We start from the raw sequence: 24,674 nt of genomic DNA, 5'->3' as shown, positions 1-24,674 counted from the left end.
TAAACATTAAACTCTCAATTCCCACACGTGTGAACCCTGAATAACAATGTACACACCTTCACAACACTATACGGTGTGCTTCACTCTTATCTGTGTATTGCAGGTTCTGTATCTTAGAGCAAATCCACCATTCAACAGAATTCATGTTTTTCTTATGTGACCTTGGAAAAGTATCTACCGTAGATCTGCGTACTTGAACAAATCATCCTCTCCTTGCAGTACTTTTTCCTCCTACCACTTCCATGACTGAAAGGTTATTTTCAGCATATAATTCATTATTAATGATTAACTCCTTCCAACTACACTGCTCAAAAAAAATAAAGGGAACACTAAAATAACATCCTAGATCTGAATGAATGAAATAATCATTAAATACTCCTTTCTTTAAATAGTTGAATGTGCTGACAACAAAATCACAAAAATTATCAATGGAAATCAAATCTATCAACCCATGGAGGTCTGGATTTGGAGTCACACTCAAAATCAAAGTGGAAAACCACACTACAGGCCGATCCAACTTTGATGTAATGTCCTTAAAACAAGTCAAAATGAGGCTCAGCAGTGTGTGTGGCCTCCACGTGCCTCTATGACCTCCCTACAACGCCTGGGCATGCTCCTGATGAGGTGGTGGATGGTCTCCTGAGGGATCTCCTTCCAGACCTGGACTAAAGCATGGAGCGAGACATGATGTCCCAGATGTGCTCAATTGGATTCAGGTCTGGGGAACGGGCGGGCCAGTCCATAGCATCAATGCCTTCCTCTTGCAGGAACTGCTGACACACTCCAGCCACATGAGGTCTAGCATTGTCTTGCATTAGGAGGAACCCAGGGCCAAGCGCACCAGCATATGGTCTCACAAGGGGTCTGAGGATCTCATCTCGGTACCTAATGGCAGTCAGACTACCTCTGGCGAGCACATGGAGGGCTGTGCGGCCCCCCAAAGAAATGCCACCCCACACCATTACTGACCCACCGCCAAACCGGTCATGCTGGAGGATGTTGAAGGCAGCAGAACGTTCTCCACGGCGTCTCCAGAATCTGTCACGTCTGTCACATGTGCTCAGTGTGAACCTGCTTTCATCTGTGAAGAGCACAGGGCGCCAGTGGCAAATTTGCCAATCTTGGTGTTCTCTGGCAAATGCCAAACATCCTGCACGGTGTTGGGCTGTAAGCACAAGCCCCACCTGTGGACGTCGGGCCCTCATACCACCCTCATGGAGTCTGTTTCTGACCGCTTGAGCAGACACATGCACATTTGTGGCCTGCTGGAGGTCATTTTGCAGGGCTCTGGCAGTGCTCCTCCTGCTCCTCCTTGCACAAAGGCGGAGGCAGCGGTCCTGCTGCTGGGTTGTTGCCCTCCCACGTCCTCCTCCACGTCTCCTGATGTACTGGCCTGTCTCCTGGTAGCGCCTCCATGCTCTGGACACTACTCTGACAGACACAGCAAACCTTCTTGCCACAGCTCGCATTGATGTGCCATCCTGGATGAGCTGCACTACCTGAGCCACTTGTGTGGGTTGTAGACTCCGTCTCATGCTACCATTAGAGTGAAAGCACCGCCAGCATTCAAAAATGACAACACATCAGCCAGGAACCATAGGAACTGAGAAGTGGTCTGTGGTCACCACCTGCAGAACCACTCCTTTATTGGGGGTGTCTTGCTTATTGCCTATAATTTCCACCCGTTGTCTATTCCATTTGCACAACAGCATGTGAAATTGATTGTCAACCAGTGTTGCTTCCTAAGTGGACAGTTTGATTTCACAGGAGTGTGATTGACTTGGAGTTACATTGTCTTGTTTAAGTGTTCCCTTTATTTTTGAGCAGTGTATAATTAGCAATTTAATCAACTGCAATGTTCAAACTCAATCTGATCAGTTTTGTGACTGGGGAATTTGTCTCCCTCTAAAAACCAAAAGATAATCGGTTTAATAATTTGTTCAAATTTAGGCAACTTAAGATTTGAAATAAACTGCAGCGATCATGCAGAATTTCATAAAAAATATAAGCAATCACTCACGGTCCCTGAAATCAGGTACACCACAGTTCAGTTAGAAAATTGTACCTTTTAAAACAGGTCTTGTGTGTTTAATCTAAATCTTGATTTAAAGGATGAAGTTTATGTGGAGCACAGGTCTGCAAGAAGGTCCATATACAAAAACTCAAAGCACACAAATGCACACCAGTAGACACACCAAAAAATGCAAAAGCCCATATAGGCCTGATAAAATGCAATCCAAGTTCTTTCACTCGTAAAATTGCACAGTGGAAGTCACAAATAGAGAGAGAGAGAAGCCAGATAAATAAGCCCCCCCCCCACGAGATTTGTGCAACCACACATAAGTACACATAGTTATAAAAGCATCAGCAACCACGCTGCACATTTGACACACCCACAGAAAGATATCCAACACACAAAAAAACATGCCTGTTTAAAAAGCACAAACACACACAGAGAGATACACACACATAATGACACAAGCCTATGAGTCACAGACAAGCCCAGATAACAAAATAAGTATAAAATGAGCTGTGGCCGAGTAAAATGGAGGCAATGATGAAGAGGGGGAGTAGAAGGGAGAAAACAAATGGTATGCAATAAATACAACATGGAAGCGAAGAATGACGGGTGCAGAGGAAAGAACACTGAGGGAAGCACAAGTCCACATGTTAGCAGAAGGGAAAATTGTGAGGGAAAGAACACAGACGGCAAATAGGCAAACAGATAACTCAATTCAGCCTCGCTACAGATAACTGTTCAGTATGTGCACAGTATTCATATGACAATGTTTTTGTTCTCACAGATTACACTATTTACACTCAAGTAAAGGAGAGGGGGAGATGTGTAGAAAGGAGTATCTGGGAAGCTAGAGAGGATGGCAATGTAAAAGGAAATAAAGAGCGAAGAACAAAGAAGATGGGTACAAGGGGAGGAAAAATGATAAATGGGTAAGGAAGAGATGTAGTCTTAAAATGGAAACTCCTTTTTAACCAATTTCACTCATTTTCATGACCCAGGGTAGCATTGTAGGAAACCAATTAGACAAGTCAAGTGAATTTGTAAATCCCTCAGGTCACAAAAATAGTGTGCAATTACATATTTAGTAATTGCAAAAAGCAAAGCCATCAATCTGAAACATGAAAAACATGTTTCTGTAAATCCTGAGTGTGTGCCATCTCTCTGTTAAAAGATAGGGCTGGTGTTATTCTGCATTTTTCTTATTCTAAACAAATCACATGAGAAAAACTAACAACTCATTAGTCTGTTCAAAATTTGAAACTCAGCCCCAAGCCCATTGGTTCCTATAACACAGCTAACAAAGTACTACTACTCAAGACTGTTACGGCCCCTGTGTGTTAGCAGTCATCTGTTTTCTGCGTTGTGATCGAAAGGTGTACAGGTTGCTGTATGCTAATAAACTGTCGGATTGCCTGCCGAGGATTGGACCGAATCGTCGACGTCGACTGCACCTGCTGTCTGGCTGGGCTCGATGACGGTTGGCGCGGCCGGTGGTGGATTCCTCCAATCGAGAGACGGCAACTGACGACAACTGTGGTTAAATAGAGTGTTTGCTTGTCACTCGGGGCAGCTGTGATTTTCATTGATCGGTTTGCCTCGCTGTGTCAGGTTGTGTCTGAGAATACCGTTTGCCGAAAACGAGTGTGTTATTTGGAACAACTGATGTCAATGGAAATAGCTTTTATACTGATTTCACTATATCTGTGTAGTTGTGTTAGCCTCTCTAGGTTTAAGGGTGCTGCTCTCTTTGTGTTTTGGTTTTGAAAATGTTTGCCGTTTCATTACCTTGCGTAGGTTAACTAGCTATCTCTCTGAGATTTTTTTGGTTATATTGGTTTCATTGGTTTAAGAAGGCCCTTTTTCTGTTACAGTTTACTGCGTGTCAGTCCTTACCCTACAAATAAATAACTTTTCTTTACCATATCCATCTGGTTTATGTTATCTTCCTTGCCCACACGAGCCAGGTTGTACCCTTCCTCTGTTCCAGCATCTATGTTCATATTCTGCCAAATCTGCCTGTTGATATAGGCTGATTCATCATACCATTTAATGTCATGTCAGATCTATAGTGCCACTATATATTGTCAACAAGTGGTGCGTAAGCTACTCTGAAAGCATAGTTTTACAAGCCATGAACTACAGCAAAGCAACCCTCAAGAGAAATATAGTTTGGTTAACAAAACATACTTGGAAAAAGTAGTTCAAACTACTTTATTTAAAAAAAAAAGTAACATCTGCAAGGCAATAAAACATTAAAAACTAACTAACACGCATACTGACCAGAAGAACTGTGACTGTATAACAACTGTGGCGGCACAGCGAGCATCTTTCACAAAAAGACAAATAAGCTTCCTTGATTTAGATTCTAGGTTAGGCGTGATTCGTGTGTACACACATGCATACTCAACATTTACAGCTATCCTCACAGCTGGAATTTTCTTTACAGGCCAGACCAACGAACCATGCAACATAACTTATGGGCGTGCAGCTGGGATGGAGTCACTGGGTCTTCCTCTCTATATACTGATGCCAGCAGGATGCCATCCTAATTAAACCCAATGCTCTGAACAGGCTTTAGATGAGTCTTTGATGTATGAATACAAACGTGTACTTGTGTTAGCATGTATGAGAAGTCTCCATCAACACAGGCAGGAAAAGAGGAGAAGCACACGAGACAATTTATGCACAAGCCTTTTTAAATAAAATGTTCTTTGACAGGATTCCAAGGGTGATACACAGATAGGTAGGCTTGCTGTGTGCGCGACAGCGCAGCAAAACGGCAAAGCTTCCTTTACGTCTAGCTGGGAGGGATTTCATGTGTCATTTCACCCCATTAAATTCCACTCACAGCTCTCCGACTAACAGGCTGGTGAATCATCTGAATGCAAACAGTGGCGCCTGGTATCCAGTCTGTTAGTTGGTGTGTGGGGGGTGACAACCTAACAATATTGACAAACAAGACCTTTGATTGGTCGGTTCAAAACAGACTCCAGTATGTTTTTTACAGGCTTCAGTGGGTTGAATGTACAGTGCGTCATGCAAAGTAGGATCGGTGCTCGACAAATCCCTTGTGGTTCATGACTGCACAATCAAGTCAGAAATTAAACTGACATCTTCATTTGTGAGTCTACAGCTAGATCCAAGCAGCTTCTGCTACTCCTCCTGGAAGGCACACTCGACATTTGAAGCCAAGGGAGAAAAAAAAAAGCAAGAGACACGTCTTCTGTTTTCAGCTTGGGAGAAGACTTATGTACCCCCCCCCCCCGCTGCTATCCCCAAATGCACGTCTGTCCCAGGGCCTTACCCATGATCCACCACCTTTTGATGCTGAATCCTCTGGTTTTTCGTCAAGTCTTTGATACGACTTGGCTCGGAACTCCCGAGCCTGCGGAAAAGGCTTAGGAGGTATCCAAAGGGGGAATTACTGGACGGAACGTATGGAAATTACAGTTTAATTTATCATTTAGGTCATGGTAATTCATGCAAATTAGGATTTCATTAATTCCAGCCTTGGGTTTAAATGGTGTTGCTCTTGTAGGGGTGTGCAGTCTTGTCAGGATCACACGTGAAGAGGATGGTGCAGTGGCACAGGAAACTAAGGTAATTCATATAAAACCTCAACAGGAAAGGTGATGGGGGAGGAATGACAAAAAGATCAAACCAAAACACACCAGGAATGTGAACTGTCATGTTGCAGCCGTTGTTGCTGATATGCATAGTGGCAGAATGTCAAACAGCAGGTGGTTAACCCTATGTTTTGATTGGCACAATTTGCATCAGAAACCCAACCCTCATTTTCTTTGTCATAACTCAGTCAGTGCAGAGACATGGTACACCCACTCCTGAAACAGTTTCCCCTGATGCATCAGAAAACGTCCAAACTGAAAAATCTTACCATTCAATAAATGACCATGCCTGTTTTTTTTTTTTCCATGGTCCCCAGAGAATGAATAATCCTGACTATAGAGAGAACCCCTGACTTTTCTGTAGCCCCCCACCAAGTCAAAGTTTTTACTTGTCCAGTGAAATCTCTCATACTAGGTAGGTATCCATGCAATTTTGTACAGACGTGAATTTTAATCACTTTGCGTCTGTAATGGTAAAAATGATACCTTTGTTAGCTCAAAGCAATGCTGTGCCTCGGTACAGCCTCACAGAGCCTCTAGCTTGGCTGTACACTCTTGGTTTTGACATTAAGGCTAAGAGCATCCAACCAACATTTTCCTCCTGTGTATCCTTCTATACGCATTCATATACAGATATTTGTGGTCTAGGGAAACCCTATAGAAAACTTTTCATAAAAGCTGTCCTAGCAAATGTGTAATATCACTCACATATAAATTAAAGACATGTCTGAACAGCTTCACTTAAAAATAAATAAAATTTGTGAAACACCTAGCTACAGTAAGTAGCGGCTGCCAGCCTGTAAATAAAAGGGAATTAAAACAAAGCACAAAAAGACTGGTGTTCAAAGGGTTAAACCAGTTAAGTTGTTTTCCAGCTCTTTTCCTTTTCTTGCATTGCCTTACTGCTTCTCTGCTAATGGCTACTAACAATTATCTCCATTCATAAATGATGAGTAATTGTCTTAATCTGCTTATGCAGGATCTTATTGTACAGTCGAGGAAATGTTTAAAATGTCATATTTAAAGGTCTTAATGTTAGATGAGAGTCAAGTTCAGCTGTGTGCATTAAAGGTATTTCATACAACCAAAAACAATGACGGCTGTGATTATAATCATGATAAGCTTCCTTCCAATTATCATAAATAGCCTCAACACTCACTCTCTCCTCCCTCCCTCACAAATTAGATTCTCCCCTGGTGTCAGGACAGACGCGCACACACACACACACACGGTTACATCCCTCATTCTTATTCATCTGCTTACTTCTCAATCACTCACTGTACGCTTCGCTGCACAATTATAATCACCTTAAAATTATTTTATGACGTGCTCACAAAACCAAACAAAACTCCTCCGAGTGCATGCACGCACACAAATACAGACGCTTTGGTGTACCCTGTAACACAAACAAACTACACAAAATAGCAAAATATCAAAAGCTGGATTCAGTTGTATACAGCGCTGCTTACAGACACGCATTCATCTGAATTTTTACACAAACATCAAAGCATATTGTTATATAAAGGCTGATTCAAGTAATCACTATTTCACGCACAATTTACTCATATACATACACACACACTTACAATTATTCTAACCATTATCTAGCTTATTACAGAGCGTCCAGGCATGTCGTCTATGCAGCTCAGCAGTATTTCCTTGTCAATGGTTATTTTATGGACATACACAAACACACACACACATGCACGCTGTGTGTGGCCAGAGAAGAAGCTGTGGATTGTTTACTGCTGCATGTGTTTCCTTGTAGCGGAGAGAAGACAGAAATGGACATGAACCTACAGAGAGGAGGAGGAGTGGAACAAAGAGGAGCAAGAGGCAAAGGAGGGAGACTGAGTGGGATAACAGATTTCTATAAGCCCTGAGCAAACAAAATAAATAAAATGCAAGTCCAGAGCAGTGGGGAGCAGAAGGAGAGGTTAAAAGAGGATAAGCAGAAGGAGGAAGTAAGGAAAGGAGAAGGATGCAGAACAATAAAATGAAGAAAATTTCTTTACATGGTGGAGGACGGGAGGATAGTATGGAAAGGAGAGTAGCCATTTTTCAAACAAGATTGTAACTACTTACAGTATGGTAATTGTTAAGTGCATAATGATACTGCATTGACCTTTTCTTGAGTATCTTTTTATACTTTACTGTGCCAAAAAACATGAACAAGTGTGAAAGTGTTGGGAGAGAGGGAGAGGGTGGATAACTGCTGATGTGGCAGCAATTTCTCCAGCTCCCACGTTCAAAAAAGGAAAGCAAAGCCAAGAGCAGAGAGCTGGAGACATCGGCTGTATTATGTGGCGTACAACAAGGAGAGGGAACAAAGTAATGAAAGACTGTATGGAAGAAAAAGGAGAAAGAAATCACAAGACAAGTAAGGGGGGGGGCATCACGGCCAATTGTTTCACTGTGAAATGTATTACTGCAGAGTCAAACATATCTAATACGGGCCTGAAACTTTGGTCTAGCACGCTGCTTTATTCCTACAGCAGCTCTGGGTCGCTCAACCCTTCTTACAATTCACCTCATGTCTCTACCCGCTCTCCATTTCCACCCCTCGTTTGTCAGACCCTCTGTCAATTAATACGAGGCACTGTTTCTTTCTGTCTTTCTCACTCCCACTCTGTCACTCTTTCTCAGCCTGATGAAGATGGAGAGTAGTCATTTAAGACTAATTAGCCAGGCTAAACAGACAAATAACCAGGTGCAGCACGCACATTTTCTCTCAAGCACTGATGCATCAATGCATGTGCACGCGCGCAAGCACACACACCCCAATAAAGGAGGAAAGAAAATGGGTCTTAATGTCTTAAGCACGCATACAGCAAAAGCAACAATGTCTAAAACAGTTTCTCTGATAAAGTACATTCACACACACACTTTTTCCTCTGCAAAATTGTCAAAATAACCGCAATAAACACAAGAGAATGGTATTGTTTTCTGCTGTAAAGACACTCACAATCTTGTTGTGGCGCTTCTAAAATAATCATACTTGATGGCAGCCTCTTCATCTGCTCATCTGGTTGCTGTATTTACAGCTAAATGTAATACAAGCATCTCTCTTAAGCACTGCCTTTCTCTGTCTCTCACACAGCACATTTCCAAACAGCAATAATCACATGGCAGGCTATTCACATGCCTCATACCAAGATGTAATGATAATTATTTCTTAACCAGCAAAAATCACAGTATTAAACATGAATTATTAGATAATATCCAAGCTGTATTTCTTACTGAACACTGCTGTACATTCAGGGCATTTGTTGATGTCAAAACAAAACATGAGATCATGACTTTATTACAAAATCAGAACTCGTTTGTCATGTTTGCACTGTATCAAGCCAACTTTGGCTTTCAGTGAGAAAATTGGATTTATGACGCAACCATTGTGATGGAGCTTCACTATGATCGACATTATGCAGTTTATTTAATAATATTACTATTTAGACAATCAATATTACACTGTTAAAGTAATCAATGCTGGTTGTCTATGCGAAGCCCTTAACCTGACATTATTGAAATGTGACATTTAATCACATTTAATACAAGCATGCAGGAAAAGGTTTATTATCTGCACTTCAGGAGGGCTGCATGCTTGTGCTGTGGTTTAAATGCAGGTCAGAGTTAATTCTGGCATCAGTCTGTCAGTACAGTATCTACTCACTATTGGATTTTTGTTTCAAAGCGAGCATCGACCAGTCACCGTCACAACGCATGTGATGGATTTGATGCAGTTTGTTTCATGACCTCAGAGACTTTGTTTTCAATACAATGCTGATGGTCTATGGAGACATGTTATTTATTACTATTTTGCAGCAAAGGAGGTATTGTCTTTTCCAGTGTTAAAAGCTGCTTCAGAAGCATTTCTTTTCCTGCCAAGAAATGAAACAAACTGGCAAGAAAATGCTGAAATAAAGATGCTGCACAAAATATCATGGCTTCAATTCAAAATATTGTTATCTGTCCTGAAAAACCCTTGTCAGTCAAATTGCACTGCAGATATCCAATACTGGGTACGTTAGCTAATCATATTATGTCACTCTCATTTGAAAAACAAGTTGCCCACAAACTATTATAGCTCAGCATGACATCTTATATCAGTGTGCAAATACTATACCACCTATACTCAGCTGTATTAAGTGCGTGCAGGGCATGGATTTTGATGTCAAAATCATGAGCGAAGTAATTTTATTGGACTGGCCTGTTAGCCAGGAGAGCCTCTGCTTTTTTTGTTTGGTGGGAAAATGTAAAAGGAATGGTGAACAGAACCAGCAGGGCCTTGCAGTGCTGTTGGTTTTACATTACTGCAGGCAAAGATTACTGACTTTGCGTTAGCGGTTGTGTGATCACACACAGTTACATTTGATGTATGTACCTCTGTATGATATTGCTTTGTTCCTTAACACTAAATGTTGTCTGTCTAAACGTGTAAGAGGCGACTCCCCTCTTGCCAGGCCGTCCTTGTAAATAAGAAGTTGTCCTTAAGTTTCCTTAAGTTTTTTTTTTAAAAGTATCCTAGTTTGTGTATGTGTTAATGTATTTCTCATCTAATTATTGCTGAATTTACACAACATGTTCTCAAAAACAGACAATTTGCCCAGATGTCACAGAGGGTAGCTGTTCAAACTTCCAGGACCTCTCGTCCATATTGGCTCAATGATTGAGTTTCAGAGTTCACTCTGGACCTTGGAAAAGCTGTTGATAAAGACCTGTGTGAAGTGTTTTGTCAACTGCAGTATCCAAGGCCAAGAAAAAACTTTGAAACTCCACTTTAAGTGGTAGATTCAACAGTCAGCATCTAATAATTAAACACTCCATTCAATAATGTTATTACCCGTGCTTTGGTGAGGAGTTAGTGGCGAGTCTGTGCAGCTACAGTAGCCAGACAAGTAGCAGGAATGCTCAGGTTCTTTTTGTCAACATTAAATCCAGCAGACAGTGTTTACGGTGTTCCCAAGAAGCTCCATAAATCAAATAGTTAGCCTAAGGTATTAAAGGTTAGACACGGTTCAGGTTAGGTTTAAAAATTGTTTGCAGAGATTTGAATTGATGGAGCTTGATGGGCCGTTGCACAGCCTGGTTGTGAGCACTGCCTGAGAAATAAATAGACTTTGGGGAAAAGAAAGTGTTTCTTAGATGTTAACATGGTTGACTCGTCCTGTATTTTTGAGAAAAGATTGTGGAGAATGGACAGAACTGGAAAGTCCTGCAAATATTCTGGGAACTGGTGAAATATTTTTTTTTATTATTGTTTCTCGATGGGCCTCAAATTTTGGACTGTACACATTCACAACTTCACAACTCTTTGCCTCCTGACATTTGTCCCTCACACATGCACACGCACAGATGGCCTCACATTAAAAGGCAAAACACTTTTTCCTTGTGCAGTCACATCCAAACAGGACCACAATCCCTTATACTCCCCTTCAGCATACAGTCACACACACAGCTTGTGCCTGGGGGTATAATTACATCACTTTAGGATCAAAAGAATTCCTGTCAACCAATCTAACAAAATGTGCACTGTCCCTTGACAGCAACACACACACATGCAGAATGCACGCTGCAACTGAGAGACACACTCGACGCCCAAAGGAAAGATCATTTACAACTAAATTATTGACAAATTGAACCTTGAGAGAGGAGAAGTTCAAAGGCAGAGATGGAGTTGAATGCAGAGGCGATATCCCCCCGTCTCATACAGACACCCACATCTTTCAAACAGACAAGTGTCTCATACACAAGCATCTCCTCCTCTCACACCTCCCAGACAAAATATCTTTCACATGTAGCTCACATTTTGTCTGTTGCTTACACACATCAGACAGAATAGACTCCATTGTGCAGGGATTCAGTAATGCAGGAAGACAGATGAATAGATATTCGTATTGTGTTCCTGTGCAATGTTTTTTTTCCTTGTGCCAAGTGTGTATGCGCTTCTTTTGATGCCTTTGGATAACATTTTCTGAATACGGGGGTGTATTTTTGTATGCGTCTGTGAATGAGAGCGTGTACGCGCATTCATTCTGATTATAGATTGCAATATTCCGCCTCCTCACTGACACTTGTGTACGCAGAAAGAGAGACAGAGAGACACACAGACAGAAAAGTAGTGAGAAGGTCTTCTCAGTCAAAAAGATACTACCTTGTCAAGCTAAAAGTGCTGAAGACACAAAGCAATATCAAGAGAAGGTGGAGGAAGAAGAAACAGTATGAGTGAAGGGGGAGTGTTAGGAACAGTGGCAGGGGAGAGGAAGAGGAGGAAAGGTGGGAGGACATATGTAAAAGAGAAAAATAAATGTTAAGATTGCACTGGGTAAAATATTGGGGTGGTGAGTTCGGACTTAGGTCAGATTCATCAGTCTCAGCGTATGCCAGCAAATAAAAAAATTGCAGTACTGGCGGGAAGCCGAAGAAATATTTGACTTGGAGGTCTTCATGGGTCCAGTCTGTTCGTGGTATCACAGACAAGACTTGGGCTGGCTCCAAATTACAGAGTGTAACCAGGGTAGGGTCCAGTTCTATTGCCATCAGTCTGGGGTCCATGTTTCGATATGTCTTATACCCATGTCGATCTGAAGACACGCTCTCTCAGCTCTGATCAGTGTCCCAATTTTACAATACATACAAACTGTCTATCCTAGTATATTGTACATACTGTAATCGTATACCAGGTTCTCTGTTGGTTTACAAGAAAACATACTTAACTGTTCAACACCAACAGGAAATTCTCATGGCACACGTTTTGCATAAACAAACTAACTTCCTACCATGCTATTGCCAGGTAATCTTCACTAACAATGCAAGATGTTTTTTGAAACGTGATTTGTTTTGAGGTGTTTTGGAGCTGCTACATCACAAGAATTTAAACGGCTATAAGCAGGTTCTCCACTTCTTTTGTTTCTTTCAAGAACACACTGAAGACCAATTGTTTTGAGTAGTTTATTTTGTCACTTTTCCAGTGAACACACACTATAGATTCAAAATCTGCTTAGAAATAATATGCAGTATATTTTTGAGGAGAGCTGCAAGTCAAGAAAATGTACTTGTATGTACTTAAACTGCTACTCTTCACACACAAATAGCGGAATTTTTTCTAGGTCCTTCAGCCTGCACAAATTCATGGAAGAGAGTAACAAGGCAGCATATGAGAGGACAAATGGAGGGAGCGAGGATGGACAAGGACAAGATCATGAAGGGACAAAGAAAAGATGAAGTGGGAGACAGAGTGGATAAGGCAAAGGTGAGGTAAAGGACAGAGACAGAGAGAAGGAGAGATGAATGAACGGACAGATGTCAAGGAGGGGGGAAAGGGGAGAAGAAAGGATGAATGAATGAGAGGAGAGAACGACAAAGATGAGATGGATGAGAGGGAGGAGAGAGAAATGAGACTGGAAGAGAGAGCGGGTTAGAGAAGGAGTGATGGGAATGACAGAGTGAACGGCAGACACAGAGGGAGAAACTGACAGGGCTGAAAGGACGGTGGGGGGAAAGAGGGAGACTGAACAGGAGGCAATGGTGCGAGGAAGAAAGAGCAAGGGGGGGATGGAGAAATGGACAGAGGTGGTAAGACGGATGCAGTGAGTCAGCCGAGGACAGACAGATGAAGGGGAGAGCTTGGGGGAGGAATGAAGGATGAGATAGATGGGTGGGAAGGAAGAGGGGCTTAAGGAGAGGAAAAAGAGAGGGGGCTTTGATACCTGAGTAAGCGTTACATTAACCCTAACTACGAATAGCATGCTGTTAGTAACAGTTAGATCAAACTGCATACCAAGCAGACACACACACACCAAAATCAAAGTGAGGGAATCTGTACCAGAGAGCATCTAATTGAGGGGAAAACAAGGCTAAGAGCCCATTTCAAGGCGGTACCGACGTGCCATCTGTATCTGGATGATGATCTGATCACAGCCCTTTAGATTTACACCCAGTAGTAAGAGTTCCAGTTACCTTAATTCTGTGTGCATTTTGATCAGTTCTTACAGTGGTAGTATAGAGCCATTGTTTTTAAAGTGACATGCAAGTCTCGGCTAAGAAGTCCTGAGTCAAGACAAACAAGTCCGGTGTCAAGGTCAAGCCCAGGGCCAAACTTTGTGTTAAAAGCCCTTACACGCCCGTAAAAAATATTTACAGAATCACTGAATGCTTCAGTGTTTCCCCTATATTCGCACCGCCGTTGCTGAATTATGACTGCCGCTACTAAAGTTTCCCACAGTCATTGAACTATACGCTATTAATGTTTACACTAGCAGACTGTGCGAGCCCAGAAATACTGAATACTTTGTTAGCTTCCTCTCCTCGTTATTCAAAAAACATCTGCGCGAAATTTGCCGTTATAAGAGCAGCATAACTCCTGGAAGGAATCGGAAGGTGCGGAGTGTGTGTCTGAATGCGAGCGGAGGAAAAAAATTTAAATAAATGTACAGAATTGGTTACAGTGCATCAGTATCTCAAGACCAAGAAAACTGTTGTTTCCCCAAACAGTTTAAAAAGTGAATCCGGTTGGTGCTAGCAAACGTCTCCCCTCCCCTTTACACAGCGCAGCTTTGCAGGAAAGCTGGCAGTATGTTTTTTGGTTTTGTAACAAAATATTAGCTGAATTTATAGGAAGTAACTAGCAGCTACATTTCATTACTGCCTACTTGTCCAGTATTGACAACATTACAAGCTTAGACTAAACTGGTGTAGCCTACAGCTCTGTCCTCTCCAAACTAGTCCTTTTTATGCTAAATGAGGAGACGTTTGGATTTTATTGTGCAAGTGTAATTCTTGGTAATTAAGGGAAGTGGTTCTCATGTTGTCCATTTCACAAGTTAATTTCTACAAATAAATGTCAAAAGTTGTAAACTGAGACACAAAAGGCAAACATGAACAATCATATCCATAATGATTGACGTCATGTTAACAGGGTTTCCCTACTGTTATAAGGCTTAGGAGGTGAGGCCCCAAACAGACCGGGTGCTGTGCCATGAATGTAAAATCACTGGAGAGAGTACAAAAACTTTTCCAGAAATCCCAGACAAATTCTTTAGCAAGTTTAGTCCTTATGCCTTCTGGTTGCTTGTTCTCTGCTCTAGCTTTTCCAACTATTTGTTCACAGATATTGGGGCTGGATGATATGGCCAAAAATGTTCGATAAAGTTTCATATCTTTTGATAATGATAATTATCACGATAAGTATCAAATTGTTATTTCTTTCGAATTTAAAGGCTGATTTTTGCTCCTGAGTGAAAGTTGAAGAAACCTGATCGTTAATTGTGGTTTAAACTTCTCTTTATGGTCAACACTTGATGCCAAACAGTGGATCACTTCACAAATCTGAGGTATAACATTCAGAACAATTAAAGATAAAATCTTTGTCAACAAATATGCATGAGTAAATTAAGTAAAAGCTTTTTTCAGTCCTTTTTCCTCAAAAAAAAGATCTTAATAAAAAATGTAAGTCCTAATTTGTGTGTGAAAAATCCAACTTATTGAACATTATATTGTTGTTATGTTTTATATTGAGAAAAATTATCTGAATCTAGTTTTGACGACCCTCTTGAATTTGTCTTCGGCTTTCAAATTCAGAAAGTTGCAACTTAAATACTCAACTTCAAAGATCTGTATTTTATCAACAACTTCAGCATGTCCCAGGTGAAGGTAAGAAATGCAGCTATGTTGGTTTTACTTAGTTTTCCTTTGCAGAGGAATCGGTCTGCCTGAGTGAGAGGAGCCGGAGTGAGGTGACCTTCCATCCTGTTAGGCAGATTTTTGAGACCAAAGTGTGCAGGTTGACACCTAGCCAAGTCTAATTGCTCTGTGAGGTTGTCACGCTCATTGTAAAGAAAAAGTCTTCCTTTACGATGATGTAATGCCATTTCTAATGCTCCAGTCAATTAACTAAATATACATTTCAAAAAAGTTAGTGATTGTCATGCTAACAACGAAAGTTAAGATGCTGTTGTGTAGCAGGTACAATGTTTACCATGTTCACCTTAGTTTGTTGTGTTAGTATTCAAACATTTACTTGCATGCAAATCAGGAGCAAACAAAGTACAGCTGAGGCTGGTGGGATATTTCATTAGCTCTGCAGATATTTGGACAAAAACCAAGTATTGGACAGATACTTAAGTCTGTGGGGAAAATGAATAGCTGTACTAAATATTTATGGCAATCCAGTGGTTATAGAGACATTTCACTCTGAACCAAAAATGTCAAACTGCTGATGGCGTTAGGAGAAGCCAGGGGATAACCATTCATCATATGGGAACCATGAATGTCTGCTCCAAAACGCATGTCAATTAATCTAAAAATTTCAACATATCCCACTTGAGGCCAAAAAGGGATGGACCAATCAACTGCCTCCCAGAGAAACCCCTCTAATGTGGCTAAAAACAGAGGGTTGAGGGGAAAAGGTGAGAACAACAACAACAACAGGGGTGAAAAGGAAGCACGGCTACAATAAAGCTATACACTCTGTTCACAGCAAGGGAGAGAGAGAGTCCAATGCAAATACCAAGATCTCAAAGAAATAAATCAGGGGTAAGAGACTGAAAGAGGCAATGAGTGAAGAATGAACAAGTTTAAGGGAGTTGAGAGGCTAAATAGCTTTTTTGAATCCAGTTACTCAGACAACCAACTAATGGTGGGCTTCCTGGCATGGCAGCCGGTGGAGATAAAACTTTTTGAATTTGGGTGCCACACAGGGAGGAAAAAGAAAATTACAAAGACACAGAGAATGAAGAAATAAGACGAAGAAGCCAAGGCTCAACCGCAGCCAGCTTGGAAAAAGAGAAAGCTAACAAATCGAATACGGAATGAGGGGAATGATTGATGAAAAAGGAATTAGGCAGAGATGAAAGTGATGAAGACTGTGTGGGGAGGAGAATTGGGGAAACAGCAAGTTTAAAAGTGGAGTTTCAAAACTCCATATGAAAATTACCTCACTGACAAGTCTATTAGTGACGCAGTCTGTTTCAAACGCACAAAAACAAGAATGAATGTGCTCACGCCTCAGAGTTTGAGAGTGTAGCAGAGTGAAACAAACACTGAAATAATAATGGAACAAAATGTTAAAATACAGTAAAACCACAATATAATTTTCATTTGAGTGATTCACACTCAAATGTAATACTTGTAATGAGTACATTTCCCCTACAGTTTAGATGGATGCACACAGAGTTTCTGCAGGAAACACAGGTTCTCTTTCCAGCTGTGGCTGCTTAGAGCTACACCACTGCCTGAAATGAAAGCTGTGCAAATGAAAAGTGTTGCTTGTGACAGCTGAAACTTTTCAACGTGTGCCGTTTCGTGCAGGACGCTGCCCAAATTCAAGTAATTACTGCACTCCTGCCATTCAAATGACCCCAATTCCCCAAAATGTCAGATTTCCTCTGTGATATGCAGGTTTTCCCTGCAGGACAAAGAGGATTTGACAAACTGGTGCAGGTCTGGAGTGGAGGGGATCTGACTTGCATGAGAATGACTTTCTATCAACTTATCTTCTCACTGATGTGTGTAAGCAGGTAAAAACGCTATTTCACTATGAAAGCAAAGTGCATAAAGAGAACGAAGTGAGAAATAACAAAAGGAGGTCAGGCAGATATGGTGGCACAAATCAGAATAAAAGAAACATCTATTGATACTCAAAGTGGAGTCAAGATCTTTCCCATCTCATTTTGTTCCCACAGAAAATGCAGCATGACATCCATGGTGAGTTGCAACTAGATGAAAATATTAGTATGATAATTGCCTGAGTTCTTCAGTGTCCCTTATCCTCCATTTTAGCTATTTTTTCCATTTTTAAATGTATTAGATATGACATTGCATTCAACAGCAGTAATAGAAAAGAAAGGCAATTCTGGAAAGTTTACATTGCAGATATATCTGCTCTGTGCACATGAAATACGTGATTTATGATACTTGAATATCCCATCTTCCTACATTATTGCTTCCTAAAAGCCACAACAGTGTGGCTTTGCACACTTTAATAGTAAAACAGAAATACAGAGTTCAACACACAATTCATGCTGGAAAAAAACCTCGAGAACAGAAAACATGAAACTTGGAAGAGATCACAGAGTTATGTGAATGCTAGCCATTCAGTAAATGAACAATTATCTTTGAAGCCAAGCACCCAGCTGCCCTGGCTATAGTAGTTTTGGTTTGCTTCAAAGATACCCCATACAACAAAAAAAGATGTTTGAAATTAAGTTTTGTTTGTTAATAAAACCAACAATGTGTTGCAAAGGCAGGGAAGAAGACAACCCATAAACATGGATGTAGTTCAAAATCTACCCCCCCTTTAATAAAACAATCTTTTGGAGGAAGAAAGTGCATTCAACACATTAGTTAAGCCTCCGTGAAGTCAGAACACTGGTTTTGCGAAATGCATTGAATGTACACATACCTTTGTTGACAACTCCACCCTGGAATTTAACTCTGACCCTGCACACCTACAGTGACTAGGTGTGGGAATCTCTTGGCACCTCACGATTTGATTACGATTCAGAGGGCTACGATGCGATTATAAAACTATTATCGATGCATAATTTTTTTATATACAGGAACAGCGTATAATTACAAAGCATTTCATTTGCACAATAAATCCAAAAGAAACATCTCCTAATTAGCTTAAAAGGACTAGTTTGCATCCCTAATTTATTTCATTAACCTCAACTCCATGGTCCCTCACTTCTTTAACAACCAGTTTTCAGACTCCTCTGAAAGCTGAAATTATCAGTATGTACACCAGTTTAGTCTAAACTTGTTCCTGATGTTCTCGAACCTTCACAAGTAGATAAGATTTAAGTAGGGTGGTTATTCATTCGCCTTTTGCATTCCCTCAACAATACGTTGTCAACCAACATAAACAAATTGATTTTTTGACAACTGTTAATCAAGTCAGAATCGTCCATGTCCGCATCGCGATGCATCTTAGGCCCCGTGTCCACCAAAGCGTTGTTTTCTGACGCCAGCGTCCATTTTCAGTTCATTGCAATGGGAGCTCACCCCTCCTCTACTGTGATTGGACAGCTGAGTAAAAAGTGACATTGACGAGCACAGCGTTTTCCCCAAAGGTGAACATTTTTCAACTCTTGGCGACTGGAAAAAAAACCTCAGCACCTCGTCACGCTCCTGGCGTTTTTACCAGCTTGGAAAATCGCAGCACACCCATTGCAATGAAGTGAAAATAGACACTGGTGTCAGAAAAAACACAATTTGGTGGACATGGGCCCTAAAAGTTGGGCGGAGGTATGCTGGGAATTTAATTTCAAGGTGCTTCATCGACTCATCAAGGTGAAACAGGTCCGACCATAACAGGAAAAACAAAGCTACAAGGCAAGAGGGTCACACAATCCTTGGACGTTCAGACAAGTTAAGCGAGCTGTGTGGGTGCACTAAGAGTATCAAGAGGATTTAATCCATCCACAATTTAGTTAATAACACGTCTCTTTAACAGAGCTCAGTGAGTGCCCAGGGCACAGTGAGGTACTACTGCCACCTGAGTCCAGACCAAGCATATAGCAACTGGGTGAGCGCACACACATTTTTAAACTAAATTGGCAAACAATTGGCAGGTGTACGTCCTCATTTAAATCAGAAATAGATGGAAAACTGCAGCCCCAGAAAGAAAACTACCTAAATTGTGAATAGTTTTTTTATTGATGCTGAATATGTCATACTGTACTTTTACTCAGAATAACACAAATTCATGGTTTGGAAAAAAAAAAAACAGACTTTTTTGTTGACTGGTGGTTGCTTGATCACCCAGACTTCAATGTTTACTGATGGGCTTCCCCCCCCCCACTCATCAAGAGCTGATTTAGCTCACTGTGGTAAAATACAAATATAGCAAGTTGATCAAACAGCGTATTTGTTTTGTTTTTTACTTTTATGCAAAGACTGATAGATAGAAGGGATGAAAGAAGCCAAACAAGAGTGAAGCGACTGATCAAGACAGTGAGAGTACAGCTTACAAGGTTGTCAGTCCTGTTGCCATTGGTACAGGTGAAATCATCTTGTTCCCATGCACATCTCCCCCTGCCCATAACTTCCTGTATTAGTTTAACTCATTTGTTAGTCTGTCAGCCTAATTAATTGACCATATTATGCAGGAAATAGTGTAAATTAATGTAATTGTAGTTTTCTGTGTGTACACACATCTGCGCTGAACAAAGATTTACGGGTCTGTGTGTGACTGAATAGCCAATATACCCTGTTTTTCTGTCTTGTGTGTGTGTGTATTAGTTTGAGACCCATCTGTGTTGTTTCCGCCGAGCAAATCTCACAGATCATCAGTGGACCGGAATGCTATTTATATCTTTCATTATCCTCTTTCTCACCTCTCCCCTTCATTCCTATTGTCTCTCTCGCCCTCTCTCTGACCTCATCTTTCGGCTCTTCTCATTCCACCTGTTCTGGCTCTCTTCATCTAAGCTTGAAGCTGCACACCTTTCTGTTGACAGACTATACCAAACACACACAAAATGACAAGCTGCCTAAACCCATCCGCACACGTAAACATCTGCAACTTACTCAGTAATTTCTTCAGTGACCGTGTGTTCAACCTGGAGTCGAGAGTTGACCTCAATGAAGTAGTGTTTTCCATGTTTGTCCACCAGGAACTCCACTGTCCCTGCATTCTCGTAGCCCACCTGCATCAGAAAAAATAAAAAATAAAAAATATAGCAAGAAAGCAATTTTATAGCTCTGAACTTAGGTTACTAGTAATGACGTTAGTTGTGTAAACACTCGAGGAGCACTCACTCATCTTTAATGAGCAATGAAACTAGAAGCACAAAAAGCTATTCTGCACTCCCCATAAAAAATTTGACTACATAAAATCAGGAAAGAATAAGCTTCATGTTTATTTGTATTGACACAGGAGGACATTCATTATTTTCCTGTAAAGCAACAATTAGATTATCAATCAAAAAGGTGTTTTATTGAAAGTTCATCATTATAAAAGACCATTTCCTCCTCTACCTTTCAACTGGGCCTTAAATATTCACAAATAACCAGCACACAATAGATATAGGGTTGTATTTAATGTTTGCAGAGTGACAGTTTAGCCCCGTCTGCATACAAATTAGACTTTTGGGACATATTTTTATAACACATAAGAAAACATTTATCTTGAACAGATCGACAGACCAAAAACACACTCAATCCCACTGCAATATCCATTTTGAACAAGGCCTAATAGGCTGACACCATTTATCAATGCAGTTTTGCACACCTGCTTTTATGAATGGTTTGTGTTTTAATGTCATTTTATGTTTTTAAGTTGTGAGCTCCTAACCCCAAGACAATTATAATTATGTGATAGGCAATAAAGGTTTTTGAATTGAAGTCAAGTGAGCAAGCAAGCCAACAAATATTTTGGAGGGTGATAATGATCCGCCCGGTGACAAGAGGCAAATAAAAAGAAGAGAAGAAGCAGGATCAAATGTTGCGATCGTCATTTCCGCTAAGTGCACCACATCCTTGTTCAGTTTGAAACAACACTACACTGTCCAAAATAATGTGCTAACAAAAATTATGGATCAAGGTGACCTTCCATGCTCATATCTGCAAACACAGTATGCTCCTACTGAAGGTATGTATATAAACGTTCACTGTCAACATATTTGCAACTTGGTTAAGGACAGTTAAAGAGCATGGTCTTTGATAAATAATGAAAATGGCCTTGCACAAGACTTGGATGCGATATACTGAACAGTAAACATAGCAGTGTGCGTTGGAGCCGTTTGGTACACAATATGGTGGCAGATGTAATGCATTGGGGCCACAAGTTCAACGGACCACAAGGAAGTAACGCTGACTCAAAAGAGATGTCAAAAACTCAACAGCAAAGCACAGCACTTGAAATCACTTACTGTACAGGCACTAGTGTTGTCAGAAATATTGATTTTTTAATACATAGACTATAAAATATTAATAAAACAGTTTGATATATTCATTTATGGTCACTCAAAGCGCTTCCTTCGTTCACTCCTTAGAAGCGCGTTTTTCTTCCCCTGCCATTTTCGACAAGCCCCGCCCTACTGTGCTGTGATTGGCTAGTCCTCTTGTACTTGTAATTGGATGCTGGTAAAGGATCCAAAGCAAGCCCAGAATAAAGTGACTGTACAGAGCAGTGCTAACAAAAGAGCAAAGCACCTGCAGGACTGACACGCCATCCTCTATAAAGAATCTGCAGGGGTGTGAGACGTCTCCCCTTTCATCACTAAAGTATTAAACAAGATGGCCCTGTAAAATGTTGTTGATAAGATAACTGTCCTGCTGTTTGCCTAAGACATTTATAATTCTCAAAACTAAGCTAATCGCCCTCAGAGCTGTCACATCTGAGGAATCTCAGACAGAGTTTCAGTTGATAGGAAATACTTCAACTAATGTCAGAAGTAAATTAACTGATGCTGTTCTACTGAACATACAGTTAACTTTACTTACCAAGATATGTTAAGATAATTCAGTAATTATATTCAGTTATTTAATCAATGTTGAGTTAATTTTCCCTCCGTGGTAAGTCAGAAAATCCACTATCATGACAACACTAACAGGCACGTGGATCATTACTATACAAGTGATGGTATTCAGCTTCTAAATAAAACAAAAAAAAAAATAAAGAAGGTACAAACCACAACTTTGATGTACAACTTCCACTTAGTCTGCCAAAAGATGTTTCTCTCTTCTTGGAACAGAAATTATGTAATTTGTCAGATGTTACCTCTGAGGTGTGCAAATGTAGCATTTAAAAAGCAATGTACTGATTTGTGTACCTTTTTAACTATTCATTGGCTAGTTTTATTTCTTAATCTTCATTAACCAGACAACAACAAGGTATTATCCAAACTCTCCTCACCTCTTCAGACATGTTTTCTTTTCAACTCAGTAACTTCCTTTCGGTTGTATACATGATACATTTCCATTTAGATTGTAATGTCCATTTTAACTTATTATGGCCATTACAGTTTGATTTTTCATCACACAAAGTTTCTCTCTATGCAATGTTTTGGTGGAATTTGACTAAATGATATTTTTAAATCTTTTTTTAAACATAATCATGTAGTGTAATTAGTATGATTTGCTAAGACCGCATCATCCTGAATGGACTGGGAGGGTTTTTTTGGTTGTTTTTTTAAGTTGAACATACTCCCATTCAGAGCCAACCTGTGATAATTGTGAGGGGAATCAGCATGTTAGCACACCAACAGCAGCACTTTTCATACTCATCCTTCAAAGCTCTACTTTGGGTTGTCTCTGCTTAATTTTGCCCAGTGGGAGCTGCAAGCAGAGGGTAATTGCTATAGAAATGGTATATAAATAAAGTTTATTATTATTATTATTGTGAGACTAGGCGGGTTTACATGAATTATACAGATGATTTGGGCAAAGCAATTCGATTGGTGTTCCAACCATTTTTACCAATTTAACCAATCACAACATCTTATTCTAAGTTCCTCAGATCAGATCCAGCCACATCACTGATTATTCCTATGATCACACTTTACCATATTACGAAATGTACCACATTTTAGGTGAAGGGAACACTGAAAAAACAAACAGCCAAACATCAGAATGAAATTAGAGGGCTGAAAGCAATCAAATGACCAAACACACAAGCTGTAAAATAGCAAAACTAATTTTCCCAGAAGGCACAGATGTGAACAATCCAAGAAAAGGAAATCAATGTTCTAAATCAGTACCCTCCATCCTGTCTTCAAGCGAAAAAATGCATGTTTAGTGCCTTCAGGATTGCTTTGATTTCCAACATTTGGCGAGCATAAATGTCAAGACAATCAAATGGGCAGAGGAAGAGGGGGATGGATTGCAGAGACAAAGAAGGCCCCAAGCTAAAACTACAGGTATTAGAATTTGGCAGCTAAAGAAAAGCTCAAACATGTTTTGGAGATGCCGTTACAATGAAGAACCCATCATGCATAACACGCCAGTATTTTAACAAATGTTTCAAACTGAATAAAACATCACCTGCTCAGAGCTTATTAGCCTCTTATTTAGCCAGTAACAAGAATAATTAAGTTTGCTGTGAAGAAACACTCATCAAGAGGAAGTTAGACACAGATAAGGAGCACAGCACACACACCCACATGCAACACATGTATTAATATTCACTGCAACCTTCAAAACATCATCTGTGTCAAAATATTCAGACACATTCAAGTCAGCTAAGTTTTCTCTGCAGAGAGATTAGGCCCATTTATGGAATCTGTAGCTCCTCACAGGATTTACCTGAGACTCATTAAAGGGTTTTCTCACACACGCGCGTAGAAAATTCACACAGACATACTGGGACATTGGAAGGCACAGCAACACATGAAACCTAACACCACAAAACACCTACATGCTCAAGAGTGCTGTGGTTTTGTTCCATTAGCTGACATGAAATCAAGTCTGGGGGAAATTAAACAATTAAAATGTGTGTGCGTGCCACCTGTGCAGAGCTCTTAGTACCCGTCTGTTAATTGATTAAAAACAGAACCAGTAACCCCAAGAGACGACAGTAGAGATTCAGAAAACACAATCTCACAAGAAGTGCAAATCCGTATGTTATGTGTAATAATGTATTATATATAGTACACCCAGTACGTACACTGAGACAGTACATGCTTACAGCTAGGCTACAAAATGCTAATTTTCAGCCCGAGTCACCTTTCTCGTAACCTTCTCAGCCAAATTTTTCATTGCACTTTTGTGTGCGCGTGTACAGCATGTGATGACAAATACATGCAGCTAGAACCTAAGGCCTCATTGATAAACTGTAACAGTGAAAGACAGACGACACTTGACACAAAATTCACACACACCTCCACCCTCCAGACTTGAAGCGCACACAAATTCTACTACACACACACACACACACACACCCACCCACCCACCCCCCCCCCAATATGTGTCACTCCACATTGCACGCACTCTGTCTCGCTCACACCGCTGAGTCAGTGAGTGAAGTACCAGCCAGTAACAGATTGAGTGGTCGCTGTTTTATAAGGTCTGACAGCGAAGTCAATGGGCTG

The 24,674-nt window shown here is 40.6% G+C and overlaps 1 protein-coding gene across 6 annotated transcripts in view; it reads right to left on the bottom strand.

Moving 5' to 3' along the window:
- pcxb (pyruvate carboxylase b) overlaps window positions 1–24,674 on the bottom strand; it is a 309,482-nt gene that overhangs the window by 219,748 nt on the left and 65,060 nt on the right. For all 6 annotated transcript variants that reach the window (XM_038731352.1, XM_038731347.1, XM_038731348.1 and 3 more), the window contains exon 10: window positions 20,173–20,291. In XM_038731352.1, coding sequence (XP_038587280.1) covers window positions 20,173–20,291 — 119 coding nt within the window. The remainder of the gene's footprint in view (window positions 1–20,172; window positions 20,292–24,674) is intronic.

The sequence above is a fragment of the Micropterus salmoides genome, unplaced genomic scaffold (genome assembly GCF_014851395.1).
Source record: "Micropterus salmoides isolate LMB-PRFRI ecotype aquatic unplaced genomic scaffold, ASM1485139v1 Ms_hic_scaffold_2, whole genome shotgun sequence".
Classification (NCBI taxonomy): domain Eukaryota; kingdom Metazoa; phylum Chordata; class Actinopteri; order Centrarchiformes; family Centrarchidae; genus Micropterus; species Micropterus salmoides.
Note: the sequence above shows the minus strand (reverse complement) of the source record. Positions and strands in the feature narration are given on the sequence as shown.